We start from the raw sequence: 19,977 nt of genomic DNA on the forward strand, positions 1-19,977 counted from the left end.
TACTCAAATGTCACCATGCATACTGGGGCGTCAGAGGGAAGATGCTAATTAAGCCGATTACGCCATTTTGTCTTAATGAAATTAGTCACGTTCCAGAGCTGTCTGTATAACTGTTTTCCACAACAGAAAATGTGGTCTTCAACAAGGTGCAGAGGGCCACAGTGAAAATTGGTTATATTTCCTTGTCAATTTGCAAAAAATATTTAATAGCTGGACAGTCAAGAAACTGTATGAATATACAGTGCCTTCAGAAAGTATTCATACTCCTCGACTTATTTCACATTTTGTTGTTACAGCCTTAATTCAACATTTATAAAAATAAATAAAATAAAGTCTCACCCAAGCTACACAATACAGCATAATGACAAAGTGAAAACATGTTTTTAGACATTTTTGCAAAACATATAGAAAATGAAATCCAGAAATCTCTTTTACATAAGTATTCACACCCATGAGTCAATACATGTCAGAATCACATTTGGCAGCGATACAGACGTGAGTCTTTCTGGGTAATTCTCTTAGCACTTTGCACACCGGAATTATACAATATTTGCACATGATCATTTTCAAAATTCTTCAAGAGCTGTCAAATTGGTTGATCATTGCTAGACAAACATTTTCAAGTCTTACTATAGATTTCCAAGCAAATTTAAGTCAAAACTGTAAATCGGCCACTCAGGAACATTCAATATCTTCTTGGTAAGCAACTAGTCTAGATTTGGCCTTGCGTTTTAGATTGTCCTGCTGAAAGGTGAATTCATCTCCCAGTATTTGTTGGAAAGCAGACCAGGTTTTCCTCCACAATTTTGCCTGTGCTTAGCTCTGTTCCATTTATTTTTTATCCTGAAACTCCCCCGTTCTTAATGATTGCATGCATACCCATAACATGATGCAGCCACCACTATGCTTGAAAATATGACGAGTGGCATGTTTTGGAATATTCTTAATCTGTACATGCTTCCTTAGGTTAGTCTTGTGGAGTAACTACAATGTTGTTGATCCACCCTTAGTTCTCCTATGACATCCATTTTTACTCATGTACCAATAAGTGCCCTTATTTGCGAGGCATTGGAAAACCTCCATGTTCTTTGTGGTTGAATCTGTGTTTGAAATTCACTGCTCGACTGAGGGACCTCACAGATAATTATATGCGTGTGGTACAGAAATTAGGTAGCCATTCAAAATCATATTAAACACTATTATTGCACACAGAGTGAGTCCATGTGACTTGTTAAGCACATTTTACTCCTGAACTTATTTAGGCTTGCTATAACAACGGGGATGAAAACTTATTGGCTCAAGACGTCAGCTTTTCATTTGTAATTAATTTGTAAACAAATTCAAAAAACATAATTACGCTGGCCTACACACAATATGGAGTATTGTGTGTAGGCCAATGACAAAATAAATCTCAATTTAAATTCATTTTTAATTCAGGCGTACAACATTTGGAAAAAGTGAAGGGGTGTGAATACTTTCTGAAGGAACTGTAGGTCCATTATAATTTCTACAGTTTCGATTTGGTTTTAGTAATTTTAAAGTATATTGAGTTCGTCCCCCCTAAAAATTCACAGGCTGTATGTTTGACACCCCTGCTCTATAGCTTTTTAAGCAGTTGTTAGATTTCAATCAAAATAACTGAATTCATCTTTTGATTTAGCTTAATGATTCCCATCTCATCTATCCATGGTCAATGCCTAATCATTCTTACCTCTTGAATAAAAGTCTGAGAACAAAAATTGAAAAGTCAATTAAACAATTTAATAAACATACACTTAAAAGAATTAGATGAATCAACTTTTGCATTTGTTACACATCTGGCCATGACAGACGCTGTCAATTTAGTTCTAAAGGGCCTGTGTAACCAACTGTGTTATTTATTGAACCTCTGAAAGTGCAATGACGTATAGTTGTCCATTCACAAGGCCTGGCAAAATGAGCAGAAGAACAGTGTTCATTTCGGCAACACTAAAGTAAGTTGCCCAGCCCCAGTGGTCTCTCAATGGAAAAATATAATTGAAAGTGTTTTTTAATCTAGGAATGAGTTTAATCTAGGTCCGGGAAACTGGCTTCTTTAACAGGGCCCTTGCATTTTACATAGTCTAATCCACTGCATTACACTAACTAGCACAGTGTAATGAAAATGTGGATACAGCTCTGGTGAACCAAGCGATGCCTGAACTCAGGGCGCTCCAATTGAAGCACAGTGACTAACTTGCTATTTCATTGAACTCCCGCTCATTAAATGCCTCGCAATGTAACTCCAAAAAAACCTCCCCACAACGTAGTCTGAAGTTTTTTGTAATTTGTCTTTCTGGCATGGCGAGCAGCAAAGCATTACAATATTATTGGTTAGCAGAACAGAGTTGGCCTTTAGCACCTAGCCAACTGAGTTAGCCTTTAGTGGCTAGCTAACAGAGTTGGCCTTCAGTGGCTAGCTAACTCGTGCTCTTCTCTGAGGTTTCCATGCGAGATTCCTTCAGCGGTCTGCTGCGGGGCGAGGTGGCGGTCTCGCCATCTCCCTTTTCCTGGTCGGGGGTGGATAGGTGCTCCAGCTCGTAGCGGCCGTTCAGGTCTCCTGGCCGGACATGGTCGGAGGTCTTCTTGTGCTCCCGGATCTGGGCCAGCTGGTGGCCGGCATACTCGGGCTTGGCGGTGAGGGGCCCCAACGGGACCTCCATGCCCAGGATATCGACGACCATGTAGGGCCGCAGCCAGCCCACCAGAGGGGTGCTGCCGGGGGTGTAGTGGGTCTGCCGGTGGTAAAACAGAAGTCCGTCCACCTGAGGACACACAGAATCCACTCAGTTTGGGCTTGTTACAACTGCCTCATCATGCCCCCGGAGAGCAGTCTCACCTTTAACCTCAATGGTGGTGGGCTGAGCAGCAAAACAGACTCTAGACAAGTCAATGAGGTTGAGAGAGGTTCTATTGGGAGCTATAAGTTGAGAGATGGCGCATTGAACCGGGAAACCCAGACTAGCAATGCGTTTTCATTCTATGAAGTACACTTCATTCTTTCCCAAGAGTGTCGAGAAGCAAACAGAGGAGATTCACTCTACTGAAGAATCACAGACTGTTCTGCCCCTTTTACAGACTACAAGTAGAATCACAGATGTACTATAGGACTAAATAGCTGCATTTGAGGTAGTATGCAGTTGTAGTTGTTCTTACATTGAAGTTGTACTCTGTTGCAAGTGCTTGCTGAATGGCTTCCGTTGAGCAGGCAGTGCTTTGAAGACTCACAAACTTGAACTATGGAGAAAAAAGAAAAACAGCAACAACCATATTGTCAGACAGCACACGGGCCACAGTTAATTGAGCATCTAATGACAATATGACTATCTTTCCACAATCTCACGAGTACACTTTTTTTCAGTTTAATACACCAAAAGAAACTGCATGTGTTGGCAGTCATGGTCAAATCAAAATAAACATGGAAAAGGAGGTGACATCTTTGGTCCTTTTTTTATTTATACTTTTTTTGTGTGCCTCTAATCATCCTCATTTGGACTAAATTGAAAAGGTCTATATACACAATATATTTATTATTGTGTATTGCTCTTACAGGGTTCCTCTTGGCAATGTCAGCCATGCCATCCGTCTCCTGGACTTTCGACTGGAGCCAGTAGAACCGGAACTCTGTCTGTTGATGGAAAACAAACACCATCATCAACAAAGCTGTCACTAAAATCCCCAAATGACTGATGAATTGGTCAACATGGCAAAAAGAGCAAATCTGTATCCCAGACACTAGTACTACAGCACTGTAATTCCACTGGAACTTCAATGCTCTGCTAATCAATCTGTGTGCTTACTGGACAGTCGTACACAGGATGGCCCCTCCAACACATGACATCCAGGATGAAGTAGGTCCGCTCCACCTCACTGTAGATACAGTCCAGGATGGTGTAATCTGCACACAGACCGAACATTAGCACTACCATGTATGGTCATATATTTTTTGCATGGATGCAGTTTGCAAGGACAGTGGTAGAAGATGGGATGGGTCTTTTTTGGGTTCCATTTTGATTCCTAGCCCCTCCTAGCTCCAAAACCTCAGGGTGTTCACAGATCTGAAAGTATTGGATAGGTTAAGTAATAATGGTGGATGCTCTGCTTTGCCCATTGGTCTAATTGGAGCCATCACTATATTGCTAAGATAAGATAGTACTTTAATAATCTTCAAAAGGGAAAATTTGATTGCACCAGCCAATACATACAAAACCAAACCCCCACCCAGTCCAGTTAAATCTGTGAACCCTGACGGGGTGGAGGAACTGGAAGCTACAGATTGAAATGGGATCAGGCCCACGTACCTTTTCCCATTGCTGAGTTGTGTCTGTTCCCTCCAGGCAACAGAGAAGGGAAGCGGTTCACACAGTAGCCACTTTTGGTGTATGCTGCAGTGGACCCCTTCAAATGGTGGGAAACAGAGACGTGGGAACTTTTTCATTGTTATTTCAGTCAAATCAAATTTTCTTTGTCACATACACGTGTTTAGCAGATGTTATTTATTGAGGGTGTAGCGAAATGCTTGTGTTTTTAGGTTCAACAGTGCAGTAATATCTAACAAGTAATATCTAACAATTTCACAACAATACACACTAAGTGGCAAGTGATTTTAAGTCTATGTATATACAGCAGCATCCTCTAATGTACTAGTGATGGCTATTTAATAGTCTGATGGCCTTGAGATGGCTGTTTTTCAGGCACTCTGTCCCAGCTTTGATTCACAGTACTGACCTCGCCTTCTGGATGACAGCGGGTGAAAAGGCAGTGGCTCAGGTGGTGGTTGTCATTGATTATCTTTTTGGCCTTCCTGTGACATTGGGTGCTCTAGGTGTCCTGGAGGGCAGGTAGTTCGCCCCCGGTGATGCGTTGTGCAGACTGAACTACCCTCTGGAGAGCCCTGCGGTTGTGGGTGGTGCAATTGCCGTACTAGACAGTGATACAGCCCAACAGGATGCTCTCAATTGTGCGTCTAAACATTTGTGAGGGTTTTAGGTACCAAGCCAAATTTCTTCAGCCTGCTGAGTTTGAAGAGGCACTGCTGCACATTCTTCACCAAACTTTGTTTGTGAACCATTTCAGTTCGTCAGTGATGTGTATGCCAAGGAACTTGAAGCTTTCCACATTCACTGCAGTCCCATCTATATGTGGATGGGGGGGTGCTCCCTCTGCTGTTTCCTGAAGTCAATGATCAGCTCCTTTGTTTTGTTGATGTTGGGTGAGGTTATTTTCCTGGCACCACACTCCCAGGGGGCCCTCACCTCCTCCCTGTAGGCTGTCTCGTCATTGTTGGTGATCAGGCCTACTACTGTTGTGTTGGAGGCGTGCGTGACCACGCAGTCATGAGTGAGAAGGGTGTAAAGGAGGGGGCTGAGCACGCATCCTTGTGGGGCCCCAGCATTGAGGATCAGCGAAGTGAAGGTGTTTCCTACCTTCACCACCTGGGGGCGGCCCGTCAGGAAGTCCAGGACCCAGTCGCACATGGCGGGGTTCAGACCTTTGGCCTCGAGCTTAATGATGAGCTTGGAGGGTACTATGGTGTTGAATGCTGAGCTAGTCAATGAACAGCATTCTTACATACACTACCGTTCAAAAGTGTGGGGTCACTTAGAAATTTCCTTGTTTTTGAGAAGCGCACATTTTTTTTGTCCATTAAAATAACATCAGATTGATCAGAAATACAGTGTAGACGCTACACTGTTACATTTTGTAAATTACTATTGTAGTTGGAAACGGCAGATTTTTTATGGAATATCTACATAGGCGTACAGAGGCCCATTATCAGCAACCATTACTGCAGTGTTCCAATGGCACTTTTTTAGCTAATCCAAGTTTATAATTTTAAAAATGCTAATTGATCATTAGAAAACCCTCTTGCAGTTATATTAGCACAGCTGAAAACTGTTGTCCTGATTAAAGAAGAAATAAAACTGGCCTTCTTTAGACTAGTTGAGTATCTGGAGCATCAGCATTTGTGGGTTTGATTACAGGCTCAAAATGGCCAGAAACAAATAACTTTCTTCTGAAACTCGTCAGTCTATTCTTGTTCTGTGAAATGAAGGCCATTCCATGTGAGAAACTGACAAGAAACTGAAGATCTCGTACAGCGCCTTGTACTACTCCCTTCACGGAACAGCACAAACTTTCTCTAACCAGAATAGAAAGAGGAGTGGGAGGCCACGGTGCACAACTGAGCAAGAGGACAAGTATATTAGTGTGTCTAGTTTGAGAAACAGACGCCTCACACGTCCTCAACTGGCAGCTTCATTAAATAGTACCCGCAACACACCAGTCTCAACGTCAACAGTGAAAGTTGCAAAGAAAATGCCATCTCAGACTGGTCAATAAAAGATTTAAGAGGGGCAAAAGAACAAAGTGTCTGTATACTTACATTTACATTTAAGTCATTTAGCAGACGCTCTTATCCAGAGCGACTTACTTCCCGAATGCACTGTATGTGTACACATTAGAGGTCGGCCGATTAATCAGGGCCGATTTCAAGTTTTCATAACAATCGAAAATCGTTAATTTTGGGCGCAGATTATTATTATTTTTTTTTATACCGTTTATTTAACTAGGCAAGTCAGTTAAGAACACATTCTTATTTTCAATGACTGCCTAGGAACTGTGGATTAACTGCCTTGTTCAGGGGCAGAACGACAGATTTCCACCTTGTCAGCTCAGGGGTTTCAATCGCACAGTTAACTAGTCCAACGCTCTAACCATTGCACTCCACGAGTAGCCTGCCTGTTACGCGAATGCAGTAGAAGCCAAAGTAAATTGCTAGCTAGCATTAAACTTATCATAATCACTAGTTATAACTACTAATCCAGTTTAGCAGGCAATATTAACAAGGTGAAATTGTGCCATTTCTCTTGCATTCATTGCACGCAGAGTCAGGGTATATGCAACAGTTTGGGCTGCCTGGCTCATTGCGAACTAATTTGCCAGAATTTTACGTAATTATGACGTACTTTGAAGGTTGTGCAATGTAACAAGAATATTTAGTCGTAGGGATGCCACCTGTTAAGAGAAAATACAGAACGGTTCCGTATTTCACTGAAATAAACGTTTTGTTTTCGAAATGATAGTTTCCGGATTCGATCATATTAATGACCAAAGGCTCGTATTTCTGTGTGTTACTATGTTATAATTCAGTCTGATTTGATAGAGCAGTCTGACTGAGCAGCAGCAGGCCCGTAATCATTCATTCAAACAGCACTTTCCTGCGTTTTGCCAGCAGCTTTTCGCAAGCACAGCACTGTTTATGACTTCAAGCCTATCAGCCTAATGGCTGGTGTAACCAATGTGAAATGCCTAGCTAGTTAGCTGGGTGTGCACCAATACTGTTTCAAACGGCACTCGCTTTTAGATTTGGAGTAGTTATTCCCCTTGAGCTGCAAGGGCCGCGGCTTTTGTGGTGCGATGGGTAACGATGCTTCGAGTGTGGCTGTTGTTGATGTGTTCCTGGTTCGAGCCCAGGTAGGGGCGAGGAGGGGGACGGAAGCTATACTGTTACACTGGCAATACTATAGTGCCTATAGAACATCCAATAGTCAAAGGTATATGAAATACAAATGGTAGAGAGAAATAGTCCTATAAATACTATATTAACCACAACCGAAAATCTCTTACCTTGGAATATTGAAGTCTCATGTTAAAAGGAACCACCAACTTTCATATGTTCTCATGTTCTGAGCAAGGAACTTAAATGTTAAGCTTTTTTACATGGCACATATTACTTTCTTCTCCAACACTTTGTTTTTGCATTATTTAAACCAAATTGAACATGTTTCATTTATTTGAGGCTAAATTTATTTTATTGATGTTTTATATTAAGTTAAAATAAGTGTTCATTCAGTATTGTTGTAATTGTCATTATTACAATTAATTTTTTTTATTAATGTTTTTAAAATCGTCCGATTAATCGGTGTCCGCTTTTTTTTGGGGCCCTCCAATAATCGGTATCGGCGCTGAAAAAAATCAGAATCGGTCGACCTCTAGTACACACACTATATATTCCGGTCTGACATTGCTCGTACAACTATAAAAAAATATATCCAAATACATCAGGATAATATGTGTATTGTTTATTTTATTTTCTTGCTAGGTTCTACTGCACTTTTGGGAACTAGAAACACAAGCATTTCAATGCATCTGCAATAACGTGCAAATCTGTGTTTGTGACCAACAAACTGATTTTATTTATTTCCGATGCAAGGTGATTTGTAAATCAGGCAGTCTCGACTTACCTTTACACATGCTTTTCTTTGACTTTTTAAAGTAAAACAAAGCTGCTATAGACCACTAAGTGTTAACAGTCAGTACCTGGATAACATATATGAAATGCTTGATAATGTATGTGATATCAACATAGGTATATTTTTGGGGTGATTTAAATATTGACTGGCTTGCATCAGGCTACCCACTCAAGAGAAAGCTTCAAACTGTAACTAGTGTGTGCAACCGGGTTCAGGTTATCAAATCAGGGTAGTTAAAAATAGCACAGGAATAAAATCATCAACATATATTGATCACATCTTTACTAATGCTACAGGAATGTATTTGAAAGCAGTATCCAAATCCATCGAAATGTAGTGATCACAATATAGTAGCCATATCTAGGAAAACAAAAGTTCCAAAGGCTGGGCCTAATATAGTCTATAAGAGGTCATACAAGAGGTTTTGTAGTGCCCGGATTAGTGTCCCGCTCCTTTTAAAAAGTGGCAGCTCTAGCCTTTAGCTCGGTGCGGATGTTGCCTGTAATCCATGGCTTCAGGTTGGGATATGCATGTACAGTCACTGTGGGGACAACGTCGTCGATGCACTTATTGATAAAGCCGGTGACTGAGGTGGTACACTCCTCAATGCCATTGGATGAATCCCAGCACAACTGTCATGGTCAAAACATATTGATACAACAGTAGCTAGGATGGGGAGAAGTCTGTCCATTACATTTACATTTAAGTAATTTAGCAGACGCTCTTATCCAGAGCGACTTACAAATTGGTGCATTCACCTTATGACATCCAGTGGAGCAGCCACTTTACAATAGTGCATCTAAATCTTTTAAAGGGGAGGAGGGTGAGAAGGATTACTTTATCCTATCCTAGGTATTCCTTAAAGAGGTGGGGTTTCAGGTGTCTCCGGAAGGTGGTGATTGACTCAGCTGTCCTGGCGTCGTGAGGGAGTAGCCCTGCACTGTCAAGGCAAGTCCTAGTTTTGTGGCCCCTGGACTAATATTTAGCTGTGTGGTCAGGTGCCACAAAGAGGGACTTAGGAAAATTACAATTGGCTCAGAACAGGGCAGCACGGCTGGCCCTTGCATGTACACAGAGAGCTAACAATAATATGCATGTCAATTTCACCTGGCTCAAAGTGGAGGAGAGACTGACTTCATGACTACTTTGTGAGAGGTACTTACATGTTGAATGCACCGAGCTGTCTGTTTGAACTACTGGCGCACAGCTCGGACACCCATCCAAACTCCACAAGACATGCAACCAGAGGTCTCTTCACAGTCCAAGTCCAGAACAGACTATGGAGGCGCTCAGTACTACAGAGCCATGACTACATTGAACTCTATTCAACAGCAAGTAACCCACGCAAACAGTCAAATTAGATTTAAATAAACATGGAACAGCGGGGACTGTGAAGCAACACAAACATAGGCACAGACATGCATACAAACACACAATAACATACGCACTATACACATTCATTTTGTGTTGTAGATATGTGGTAGTAGAATACGGACCTTACTTAATATGTTGTGAAATCTGTTGTGAATGTACTGTAATGTATTTTTAACGAGTGACGCAGCGGCCTAAGTCACTGATTGGCAGTGCTAGAGGCTTCACTACAGACCCGGGTTTGATCCCGGGCTGTGATCGGCTGACCCATAGGGCGGCACACAATTGTCCCAGCGGCGTCCGGGTTGGGGCAGGCTTTACTTGGCTAATCGCGCTCTAGCGAATCCTTGTGGCGGGCCGGGGTCCTGCAAGCTGACCATGTCAGTTAACAGGCGTTTCCTCTGACACATTGGTGCAGCTGGATTCCGGGTTAAGGGGACAGGCGTTAATGAAGAGCGGGTTGGCAGGTCATGTTTTTGGAGGACACATAACTCGACCTTCGACCTCCCCAGCCGGTTGGAGAGTTGCAGTGATGAGACAAGATCGAAATTGGGGAGAAAATAAATAAATGTATAACTGCCTTAATTTTGCTAGACCCCATGAAGAGGAGCTTTTGCCAGCAGCTAATGGAGATCCATAATAAATACAAATGTGACATGTAAGGGAACCACTGATTGGTCCTTACCTTGGAGGCGACGATGAGAGAGCGCTTCCCCACGGGACAGACCACCATGAGCCAATCAGTATCCAGTTCCTGAGGGACGTCCACTAGCCACTCTGACAGCATGAGCTGGACAGGAAGAGAAACCTCAGTTCAGTTACATTACTAGGATTCCTGTGATTTATTTTGACTGAATTACAGAGTTTAGTACACAATTACATTTTCTGTAAAATACCTTTTCAAATCATAAAATCAGTACTATGTCATAAAACTGTTTCTGTCCTGCCTAACTGCTTTAACCAGTTCATTTAAAGGGATGTGTATATTTCAGAAACAAATGAGATGTATAAATACTGGCAGAAGGAAAATGCTACCTTGGCAAGTCATGTGCTCTCTTCTGGTAAAATAATGCATTGTCAGAAATATTGCTCTGACCTGGTTGGCATAGTACTTTGGCAACTTCTTCCTCTCAATCTCCATCCCATCATCCTCTGCATCCTTCTCCTTCTGCTGTTCCTCCTCCTTTCTGTCCACCACCACTGCTTCCTCATCACTATCTGTCCCTGTCCAGTCCCCATCAGCCAGACGGCGTGCATGGTTGACATAATTCAGCCTTTTCCTAAAGACAAGAAAGCACACATGAAGTCAAGGGGAAATGGAAACGTAATTAGTAATGATGTCTGTTTCTCTCCGGTGGTGTTGGCAAATTGCATATAGTGCCATTCGAAGGTATTCAGACCCCTTGGATTTCTTCAATTGAATGGAGTTACAAAATGGGATTAAAATGGACTGAATTGTCATTTTTTTTGTAAATTATCTACACTAATGTCAAAGTGGTAATAAAATCCATTTCAAAAATAAAGATTCATAAATCTGCTGCCTCCCTCAATCTCAAATGTTGCAGCTATAGAACTTTGAGGATCTAAGGACCCAAGCAAAAGCTTTCCAGTCTCCTGAGGGGGAATAGGCATTGTCGTTTCCTCTTCGTGACCATCTTGGTGTGTTTGGACCATGACAGTTTGTTGGTGATGTGGACCCCAAGGAACATGAAGCTCTCAACCTACTCCACTACAGCCCCGTCAATGTGAATGGGGATGTGTTCGGTGCTCCTTTTCCTGTAGTACACGATCAGGTCCTTTGTCTTGATCACGTTGAGGGAGAGGTTGTTGTCATGCCACCATACTGCCAGTTCTCTGACCTCCTCCCTATAGGCTGTGTTATCGTTGTCGGTGATCAGGCCTACCAAATCAAATCAAATTTTATTTGTCACATACACATGGTTAGCAGATGTTAATGTGAGTGTAGCGAAATGCTTGTGCTTCTAGTTCCGACAATGCAGTGATAACCAACAAGTAATCTAACTAACAATTCCAAAACTACTGTCTTATACACAGTGTAAGGGGATAAGGAATATGTACATAAGGATATATGAATGAGTGATGGTACAGAGCAGCATACAGTAGATGGTATCGAGTACAGTATATACATATGAGATGAGTATGTAGACAAAGTAAACAAAGTGGCATAGAGGTTGTGTTGTGTCGTCAGCAAACTTTATGTTGGAGCCCTGCTTAACCACGCAGTCATGGGAGGGGCCTCCGTGTTGAGGATCAGCGTGGTGGATGTGTTGCCAACCCTTACCACCTCGGAGCTGCCCGTTAGAAAGTCCAGGCTCCAGTAGCAGAGTCCCAGGGTCCTTAGCTTAGTGCAGGCACCACCAAGCTTGAAAATAAGGTGGCAGTTACTAAGCGATGTGTTGTGTTGGATTTGCTCCAAACATAGGGCTTTGTATTTAGGCCAAAACATGTATCCCTTTGCCATGTCACCCCCCCCCCCCCCCCCCCCAGTATTACTTTAGTGCCGTTGCATACAAGATGCATGTATTGGAATAATTTTTTAGATTGGTCTTCTTTTCACTCTGTCATTCAGGTCATTATTATGGAGTCACTACAATGTTGTTGATCCATCTTCAGTTCTGTCCCATCACAAACATGGAGTTCACCAATGGCCTCATGGTAATATCCCTGAGCAGTTTCATTCCTGTCCTGCAGCTCAGTTCAGAAGAACGACTATCTTTGAGGTATCTGGGTGATATAATACAATGCACAGCATAATTTTTTAACTAGACCATGCATAGAGGGATAGTCAATGTCTGATTTGTTATTGTTGCCAATCACGGCCCTTTTTTAAAAAGGCTTTGAAAAGCTTCCTGGTCTTCGTAAGTTGACTTGACTAAGGGATGTTACAGATGCTGTATGTATCGGGACAGAATATTTCTTCCACTTCGATGTTAAGAGTATTTTGTGTATATTGTTAAAAAAAATGACAAATCCATTTTTATCCCACGTAACAAAATTTGAACAAATCCATGGTGTTTGAATATTTTTTCAAGGCACTGTATTAATTAGGTGACTTGTTAAGATATCTGTTTTATATTTATAGCTTCGGTTCAAACAGCCCCGGACCCAACTCATTGTAATGCCCCCACCCTATGGTCCAACTAGCAATTTATATCAGTCCGAATGGTGCTCCCGACAGCACACAAAGAAAGGGGCAGAGCCTTGAGGCAGGAATTGTATCAGTGATTCAGCTAAGCATACTGTAGGCCTATTATATGGACTGGAATTACGCACCTCTTTCAAACCATGAACCATGAAGCTGGGAGAGAACACACAATGGTGATGGTTCATTGTTTTGTGCATAACAGTGATTTAATAGGCAAATAAGAGTACAGGGCCTACTGAAATAGATGAATGGGTCTGTCAATTGAGCCATAAAAAAAAATAAAAAAATGTACCTCTAAAAAGGTTGCTTTAAATGTGCTTAAATAATTGTCCCACATGATAAAGGTGATATGTGCATTGGCTATAGCCTCATGTGCACACCGATGCTGACATGAGGGAGGCAGCAGAAAATGAAACCAAACTTTCCTTTTAATTACATAAGAGATGGTCTAAACACCAGTCAGATTTCACAAATATAATGTAGGATGTCAACGTTTTCAATAGCCAACGTCACAATAATAGCCATATTAGCAACCCATGCATCTTTAGAGCTACCCTCCAAATTATTCTCTGTCATTTGAAACCACTGGCATGTGCAGTGCGCATCGGAACAGTGTTTTCCTGCTACATTTGTGCTTATAATGTGAAGAAATAATAGTTTATCAACATTTTAAGCTAAGTGTTCGGATCTCTTCCATCAGTCCCATATGTTTTAACATTTTGGGATTGACAGTGGGTGTTGACCTTTGTAACCATCGTCCCAGAAAGGTCCCAGAGTTGTTTTGAACGTCACCGAATTTGTATGCGGGACACCATTAATTTCGGGCACTTATGCAACTGCAATGTCAATCAGATACAGTGAATTCTGAAAATATTCAGACCCCTTGACTTTAACATTTTGTTACATTACAGCCTTATTCAAAAATGTATTAAATTGCTACCCCCTCAAATCTACACACAACACCTCCATAATGACATAGCAAAAACAGGTTTTTAGAAATGTTTAAATAAAAAAAACTGAAGTGTTACATACAGTACGAGTCAAAAGTTGACAAAATTACTCATTCAAGGATAAAAAATAAAAAAAAACTATTTTCTACATTGTAGAATAGTGAAGACATCAAAACTATGAAATAACACATTGAATCATGTTGTAAGCAAAAAAAGTGTTTGAGAGTCTTCAAAGTAGCAATCCTTTGCCTTGACGACAGCTTTGCAGTCTTGGCATTCTCTCAGCCAGCTTCATGAGGTAGTCACATGGAATGCATTTCAATTAACAGGTGTACCTTGTTAAAAGTTCATTTGTGAGATTTCTTTCCTTCTTAATGTGTTTGAGCCAATCAAGTTGTGTTGTGATATGGTAGGGTTGGAATGCTTTTCCAAAAGTATTGAAGGAGTTCCCACATATGCTGAGCACTGGTTACCTGCTTTTCCTTCACTCTGCGGTCCAACTCACCCCAAATAAGAATATTTTGAAGATAAATACGCAGGGGATGAGAGGACAAGGATTAACAATCAATAGGAGTTGGTTTTCAGTTCAACATCTGTTAAGGATCTGTGGGATGTCAGTCATGACGGAGCTACGTGGGCCACGTTTTCATTGGTCTGTACATTGAGTCTGGAGTGGGATATTTGTTATTTGGCCATTGGCCAAGTTGTCCTGCAGAGACTTCTGATTGGCCAACCCCAAGCTAGGGTGGGGGTTATAAGTGGCATCCTGACCTTTGTTCTGTGGAGAAATACTGAAGGACAGGGAAGACTGAACGTCTACTTTTCAGCATAGCACCTATGATTTGTCCTGCTCAAATACATTTCTCCCCCTGACTTGCTTTGGGGTCTGTGTTATTGATGAATAACCTCAGATGCTAATACAATCATCTCAATTGGGTTGAGGTCGGGGGAATGTGGAGGACAGGTCATCTGATGCAGGACTTCATCACACTCTTTCTTGGTAAAATAGCCCTTACACAGCCTGGAGGTATGTTGGGTTATTGTCCTGTTGAAAAACAAATTATAGTCCCTCTGAGCGTAAACCAGATGGGATGGCGTATCACTGCAGAATGCTGCTGTTGCCATACTGGTTAAGTGTGCCTTGAATTCTAAATAAATCACAGAAAGTGTCACCAGCAAAGCACCTCTACAACATCACATCTCCTCCTCCATGCTTCACAGGGGGAACTACACATGCGAAGATCATCCGTTCACCTACTCTGTGTCTCACAAAGACACGGTGATTGGAACCAAAAATGTTACATTTGAACTAAGACCAAAAGGACATATTTCCACCAGTCTAATGCCCATTGCACATGTTTCTTGGCCCAAGCAAGTCTCTTCTTATTGGTGTCCTTTAGTAGTGGTTTCTTTGCAGCAATTCAACCATGAAAGCCTGATTCACACAGTCTCCTCTGAACAGTTGATGTTGAGATGAGTCCGTTACTTGAACTCTGAAGCATTTATTTGGGCTGCAATTTGAGATGCTGGTAACGCTAATGAATTTATCCTCTGCAGCAGAGGTAACTCTGGGTCTTCCTTTCCTGTGGCGGTCCAGTTTAATAGTAGCGCTTGATGGTTTTTGCGACTGCAGTTTACCGGATTGACTGACCTTCATGTCTTAAAGTAATGGACTGTCGTTTTTCTTTGCTTATTTGAGCTGTTCTTGCCATAATATGGCACTCATGCTGCCAAACATACCCTTGTCAAACTGACTATCCTACCGATCCTTGACGTCAGAGATGTAATTTACAAAATAGCCTCCAACACTACTCAGCAAATCGGATGCAGTCTATCACAGTGCCATCAGTTTTGTCACCAAAGCCCCATATACTACCCACCACTGCGACCTGTAAGCTCTCGTTGGCTGGTCCTCGATAGATATTAGTCACCAAACCCACTGGCTCCAGGTCATCTATAAGTCTTTGCTAGGTAAAGCTCCGCCTTATCTCAGCTCAATGGTCACCATAGCAACACCCACCCGTAGCTCCAGCAGGTATATTTCACTGGTCATCCCCAAAGGCAACACCTACTTTGGCCGCCTTTCCTTCCAGTTCTCTGCTGCCAATGACTGGGACGAATTGAGAAGAAAAAAAAACACTCAAGTTAGGGAGACATATCTCCCGCACTAACTTTAAACGTCAGCTGTCAGAGCAGCTTATGGATCGCTGCAGCTGTACACAGCACATCTGTAAATAGCCCATCCAACTACCTACCTCATCCCCATATTTGTTTGTCTTTCTGCTCTTTTGCACGCCAGTATGTTTTTTTTTCTCAACTGGCTTACCTGATCAAATAAAGGTGAAATAATATTTTATTTTATTTTTAATATGGACTTTTACCACATAGGTGTGGTATACAGAAGATAGCCCTATCTTGTCATAACACAACTGATTTGCTCAAACGCATTAAGGAAAGAAATTACATTTTAACAAGGCACACCTGTTAATTGAAATCCATTCCAGGTGACTACCTCATGAAGCTGGTTGAGAGAATGCGCAAAAGCTGTCAAGGGAAAGGGTGGCTAGTCAAAAATAAAATGTATTTAGATTTTTTAAACTTTTTGGGATACTACATGATTCCATGTGTCATTTCAGTTTGTGTCTTCACAATTATTCTACAATGTAGAAAATAGTCAAAAATAGAAAAACCCTGGAATGAGTAGATGTGTCCAAACTTTTGACTGCGTTCAAATGATGCACACCTGACCCAAATTGACTAATGCGAATTAGTCAATTTGGGTCAGGTGTGCATCATTTGAACGCTTGTTCTATTGCCAACATTACTAGCTAAATTATTAAATATGATCTTACAGTGTTAGGCTTCCACTAAGCAATTCAGAGAAATAAATCGTAATTTTGGTATGCATAGAATGGAGTCATGAGTGCATTTAGATCCTTGGTCCGTAACAAATTTTCTTCAACATACAACCATTCTGTTCAGGACAAGCCAGGGTATAACGCCATGTCATCTTGTAACTGTACATTCAAACAACATTTCCCTCACCCAGACAGCAAAATTAGGGATGCGCGATATAAAAATCGGTGAGCCTATCGGAATCGGCCTATATAAGCTAAAAATGTCTAGTATAACGGCGATGTGTAAAACTGATATCAAAGCTGACGTGCATACCTATATAAACGTAGGTAGATGAAGTAATGATGCCAAGAAAAACATAGCGCTACACGTGCAACACAGCATTCCTAACCTAGCCCACAATGTCTGCTGTGTGGATCGAGCAGTCAACAAGTTGAGCAGTCATTTGAAAGAGTAAGGACATTTCAGCAAGACAACTCAAAGGCGAAATCCATTAATGCCAAGATCATGGAATTTATTGCCCTTGACAATCAACCACTCTCTGTTGTGGAGGATGTTGGCTTTCGCCGACTGGTCGAGCACCGGTACACACTACCAAGTAGGCAATATTTTTCAGATGTTGCCCTACCGGAGTTACACAGAATTGTTGACACTCACATCCATGTACTTCTTTCTATGAGTGTCACTGCTATTAGCTTCACGGCTGACATTTGGACCTGCGATGTCCGCCCCATGAGCATGAGGAGTCTGACAGCACAGTGAGTCGACGAGGATTTCGTACTGAGGAAAGCCAGATTGCATGCTCAAGAATGTGCCAGTTCTCATACCACTGCTGCCATTTCAATGGCATTTGAGAACATGCTTGAAACTTGAAAACATGAACACTCCTAGCTCCATTCAAACAACGGACTCGAGAAATAAGCTCAACTGTGTTTGCAGCAGACATGATACCCTCTGTCATGGCATTGAAATGCCTGCTCAACAAAACTGCCGACAGACCGTGGGGTTAACTTGGTAAAGTACTCTACTAGAGGCTGTGAACAAGCGATTTGTGGTACTCTCTCTGAGCCTCACCATCATGCTCGATGCTAGGTACAAAGACTGCTACTTCGATGCAGACAAGAAACAGGGTTTATGTTGAATGTTACACATAGCTGGACAAGATGGAAATGGACACAGTGACAGTGTGCACCGAGGAAGAGGCCACGGACAGACAGAGCTGAAACTTCACCTCTTGATATGTATGATGAAATCCTGGTTGAGACTGATCAAACGAAACAGCACAGCAAGTAAGTGAACGAAATAGGTTTTGATTATGTTTTACTGCTAATGGGGACATAAGTAAATGCCAACAACACAACTTTTTGGTCAATGTGTGTTTTTCAACTATTTAACTGTACTAGAATGCTTAAAAAAAACATTTGAAAAAGAATCGATTATCGGTATCGTTTTATTTGGCAAAGAAAATATCAGATCTCAGTATCAACCAAAAATATCATATCGGTGCATCCCTAAACAAAACATTTGCAAAAGCCCAATTAGCTGGAGGGATGGGGGCAACTTCTTGTCGTGTGGTGCTCAAATTCAGAACGGCTGTCAGTCAAAACATATACATATTTGTGAAGTGGCGACTCTGAGCTCTGATGTCATGTATAGCATGTTACTGTACAGCCACTGCATTCCAATTTAGAAGCTTATCAGTTTCCAGGTAAGGGCTACCTTTTCCGACTCATCCAGATATAAATTACCGTTAAATTGTCTGACCTTTTGTAATGAGTCTGATATGGCTACAGGCTTAACCTCTCTGGGATATGTGGGACGCGTCCCACCTGGCCAAAAGCCAGGGAAAATGCAAAGCGCCAAATTCAAATAAATTACTATAAAAATCAAACGTTCATTAAATCACACATGCAAGATAGCAAATTAAAGCTACACTTGTGAATCCAGCCAACATGTCAGATTTCAAAAATAATTTTCGGCGAAAGCTTGACAAGCTTCTTTTTTTGGCACTCCAATATGTCCCATAAACATCACAAATGGCCCTTTTGTTCGATTAATTCCATCGATATATATATCCAAAATGTCCATTTGGCGCGTTTGATCCAGATAAACACTGGTCCCAACTTGAGCAACGAGACTACAAAATATCTCAAAAGTTACCTGTAAACTTTGCCAAAACTATGTTTGTAATACAACTTTAGGTATTTTTTTTACGTAAATGATCGATAAAATTGAAGACTGGATGATCTGTGTTCAATACAGGAAGAAAACAAACTGAAACATGCTTTCTGGTCATGCGCCTTTAACAGTACACTTCAAGTGACCCTCGTTCAAGATGGCCGTACTTCTTCATTACACAAAGGAATAACCTCAACCGATTTCTAAAGACTGTTGACATCCAGTGGAAGCGAGAAGGTCCCTTAGAAATCTGGATTCCAAATAAACCCATTGAAAAGAGAGTGACCTCAAAAAAAAAAAATCTGAATGGGTTTCGCCTGCGAAATAAGTTCTGGTATATTCACAAACATGATTTAAACAGTTTTAGAAAGTTCTGAGTGTTTTCTATCCAAATCCAAATACTAATAATATGCATCTTATCTTCTGGGGATGAGTAGCAGGCAGTTGAATTTGGGCATGCATTTCATCCGGACGTGACAATACTGCCCCCTGTCACGAAGTTGTTAACAGCTACAGCGCTTCAGTCAGATATATTCATTAGCAGCTAGCAATAAGCCATCTGTTGAAAACCACATAGCCTATTAGAGGGCAGGATGAAGCTGCCCACATCCATATGAAGTTCCTAGGGGCTAATAGGCCAAGTTGTGTATGGACTTGGGCTGTAATTGGTTAGGGAACTAACGTTTTCTGCAGATCTAGAAAGCGCCGTCGTCGTTCGCTTTGCTCCAAAACGCTGAACTTGGTCTTGTACTGGGCCATCCGTGGGTGGGGGGCCGCTGTGCTGTTGGCCTCCTTCGAGACGGCGAAGCTGGCCGAGAGAGCTTGGGTTAGGTCATCCATGGTGATGGTGAGCCTGGAAATACACACAAAGGCATGAGCTAGGAGGTGTATGGTGAGCTCAGCTGACCCTTGATAAATCAAGGAGCCACTTCTACTAGAGCACAATATGGAGCTGACAGAGCTACACAACTCAAACAGGATGTTAGTGCAAGTTGAATGATCAATATGCCAAAATCGTTAGCTAATTTGCTATAGTGCATATAGTGTCACCACCCCAGGCAATTTGGCATGTGTCATGTACCTCTTCCCATCACAAGCTATTTGCACATCTAATACAAGCTCTCTGTGGAAGTCAATCAATTATATGCTATATGAAGTCAGTGGGGGTGCAACGTTTGGAACC

At 41.7% G+C, this 19,977-nt stretch overlaps 1 protein-coding gene across 2 annotated transcripts in view; it reads right to left on the minus strand.

The window, feature by feature from the left end:
* Positions 1-1,739: 1,739 nt before the first annotated feature.
* The window catches only part of snupn (snurportin 1), a 28,202-nt gene continuing 9,964 nt past the window's right edge, over positions 1,740-19,977 (minus strand). For both annotated transcript variants that reach the window (XM_029668735.1, XM_065022723.1), the window contains exons 2-9: positions 19,477-19,647; positions 10,741-10,924; positions 10,330-10,434; positions 4,320-4,416; positions 3,819-3,916; positions 3,569-3,646; positions 3,175-3,255; positions 1,740-2,783 (exon numbers count right to left, since the gene is read on the minus strand). In XM_029668735.1, the coding sequence (XP_029524595.1) occupies positions 2,439-2,783; positions 3,175-3,255; positions 3,569-3,646; positions 3,819-3,916; positions 4,320-4,416; positions 10,330-10,434; positions 10,741-10,924; positions 19,477-19,634 (1,146 nt within the window). In that variant the 5' untranslated portion in view covers positions 19,635-19,647 and the 3' untranslated portion in view covers positions 1,740-2,438. The remainder of the gene's footprint in view (positions 2,784-3,174; positions 3,256-3,568; positions 3,647-3,818; positions 3,917-4,319; positions 4,417-10,329; positions 10,435-10,740; positions 10,925-19,476; positions 19,648-19,977) is intronic.

The sequence above is a fragment of the Oncorhynchus nerka genome, linkage group LG9a (genome assembly GCF_034236695.1).
Source record: "Oncorhynchus nerka isolate Pitt River linkage group LG9a, Oner_Uvic_2.0, whole genome shotgun sequence".
NCBI classification, from domain to species: domain Eukaryota; kingdom Metazoa; phylum Chordata; class Actinopteri; order Salmoniformes; family Salmonidae; genus Oncorhynchus; species Oncorhynchus nerka.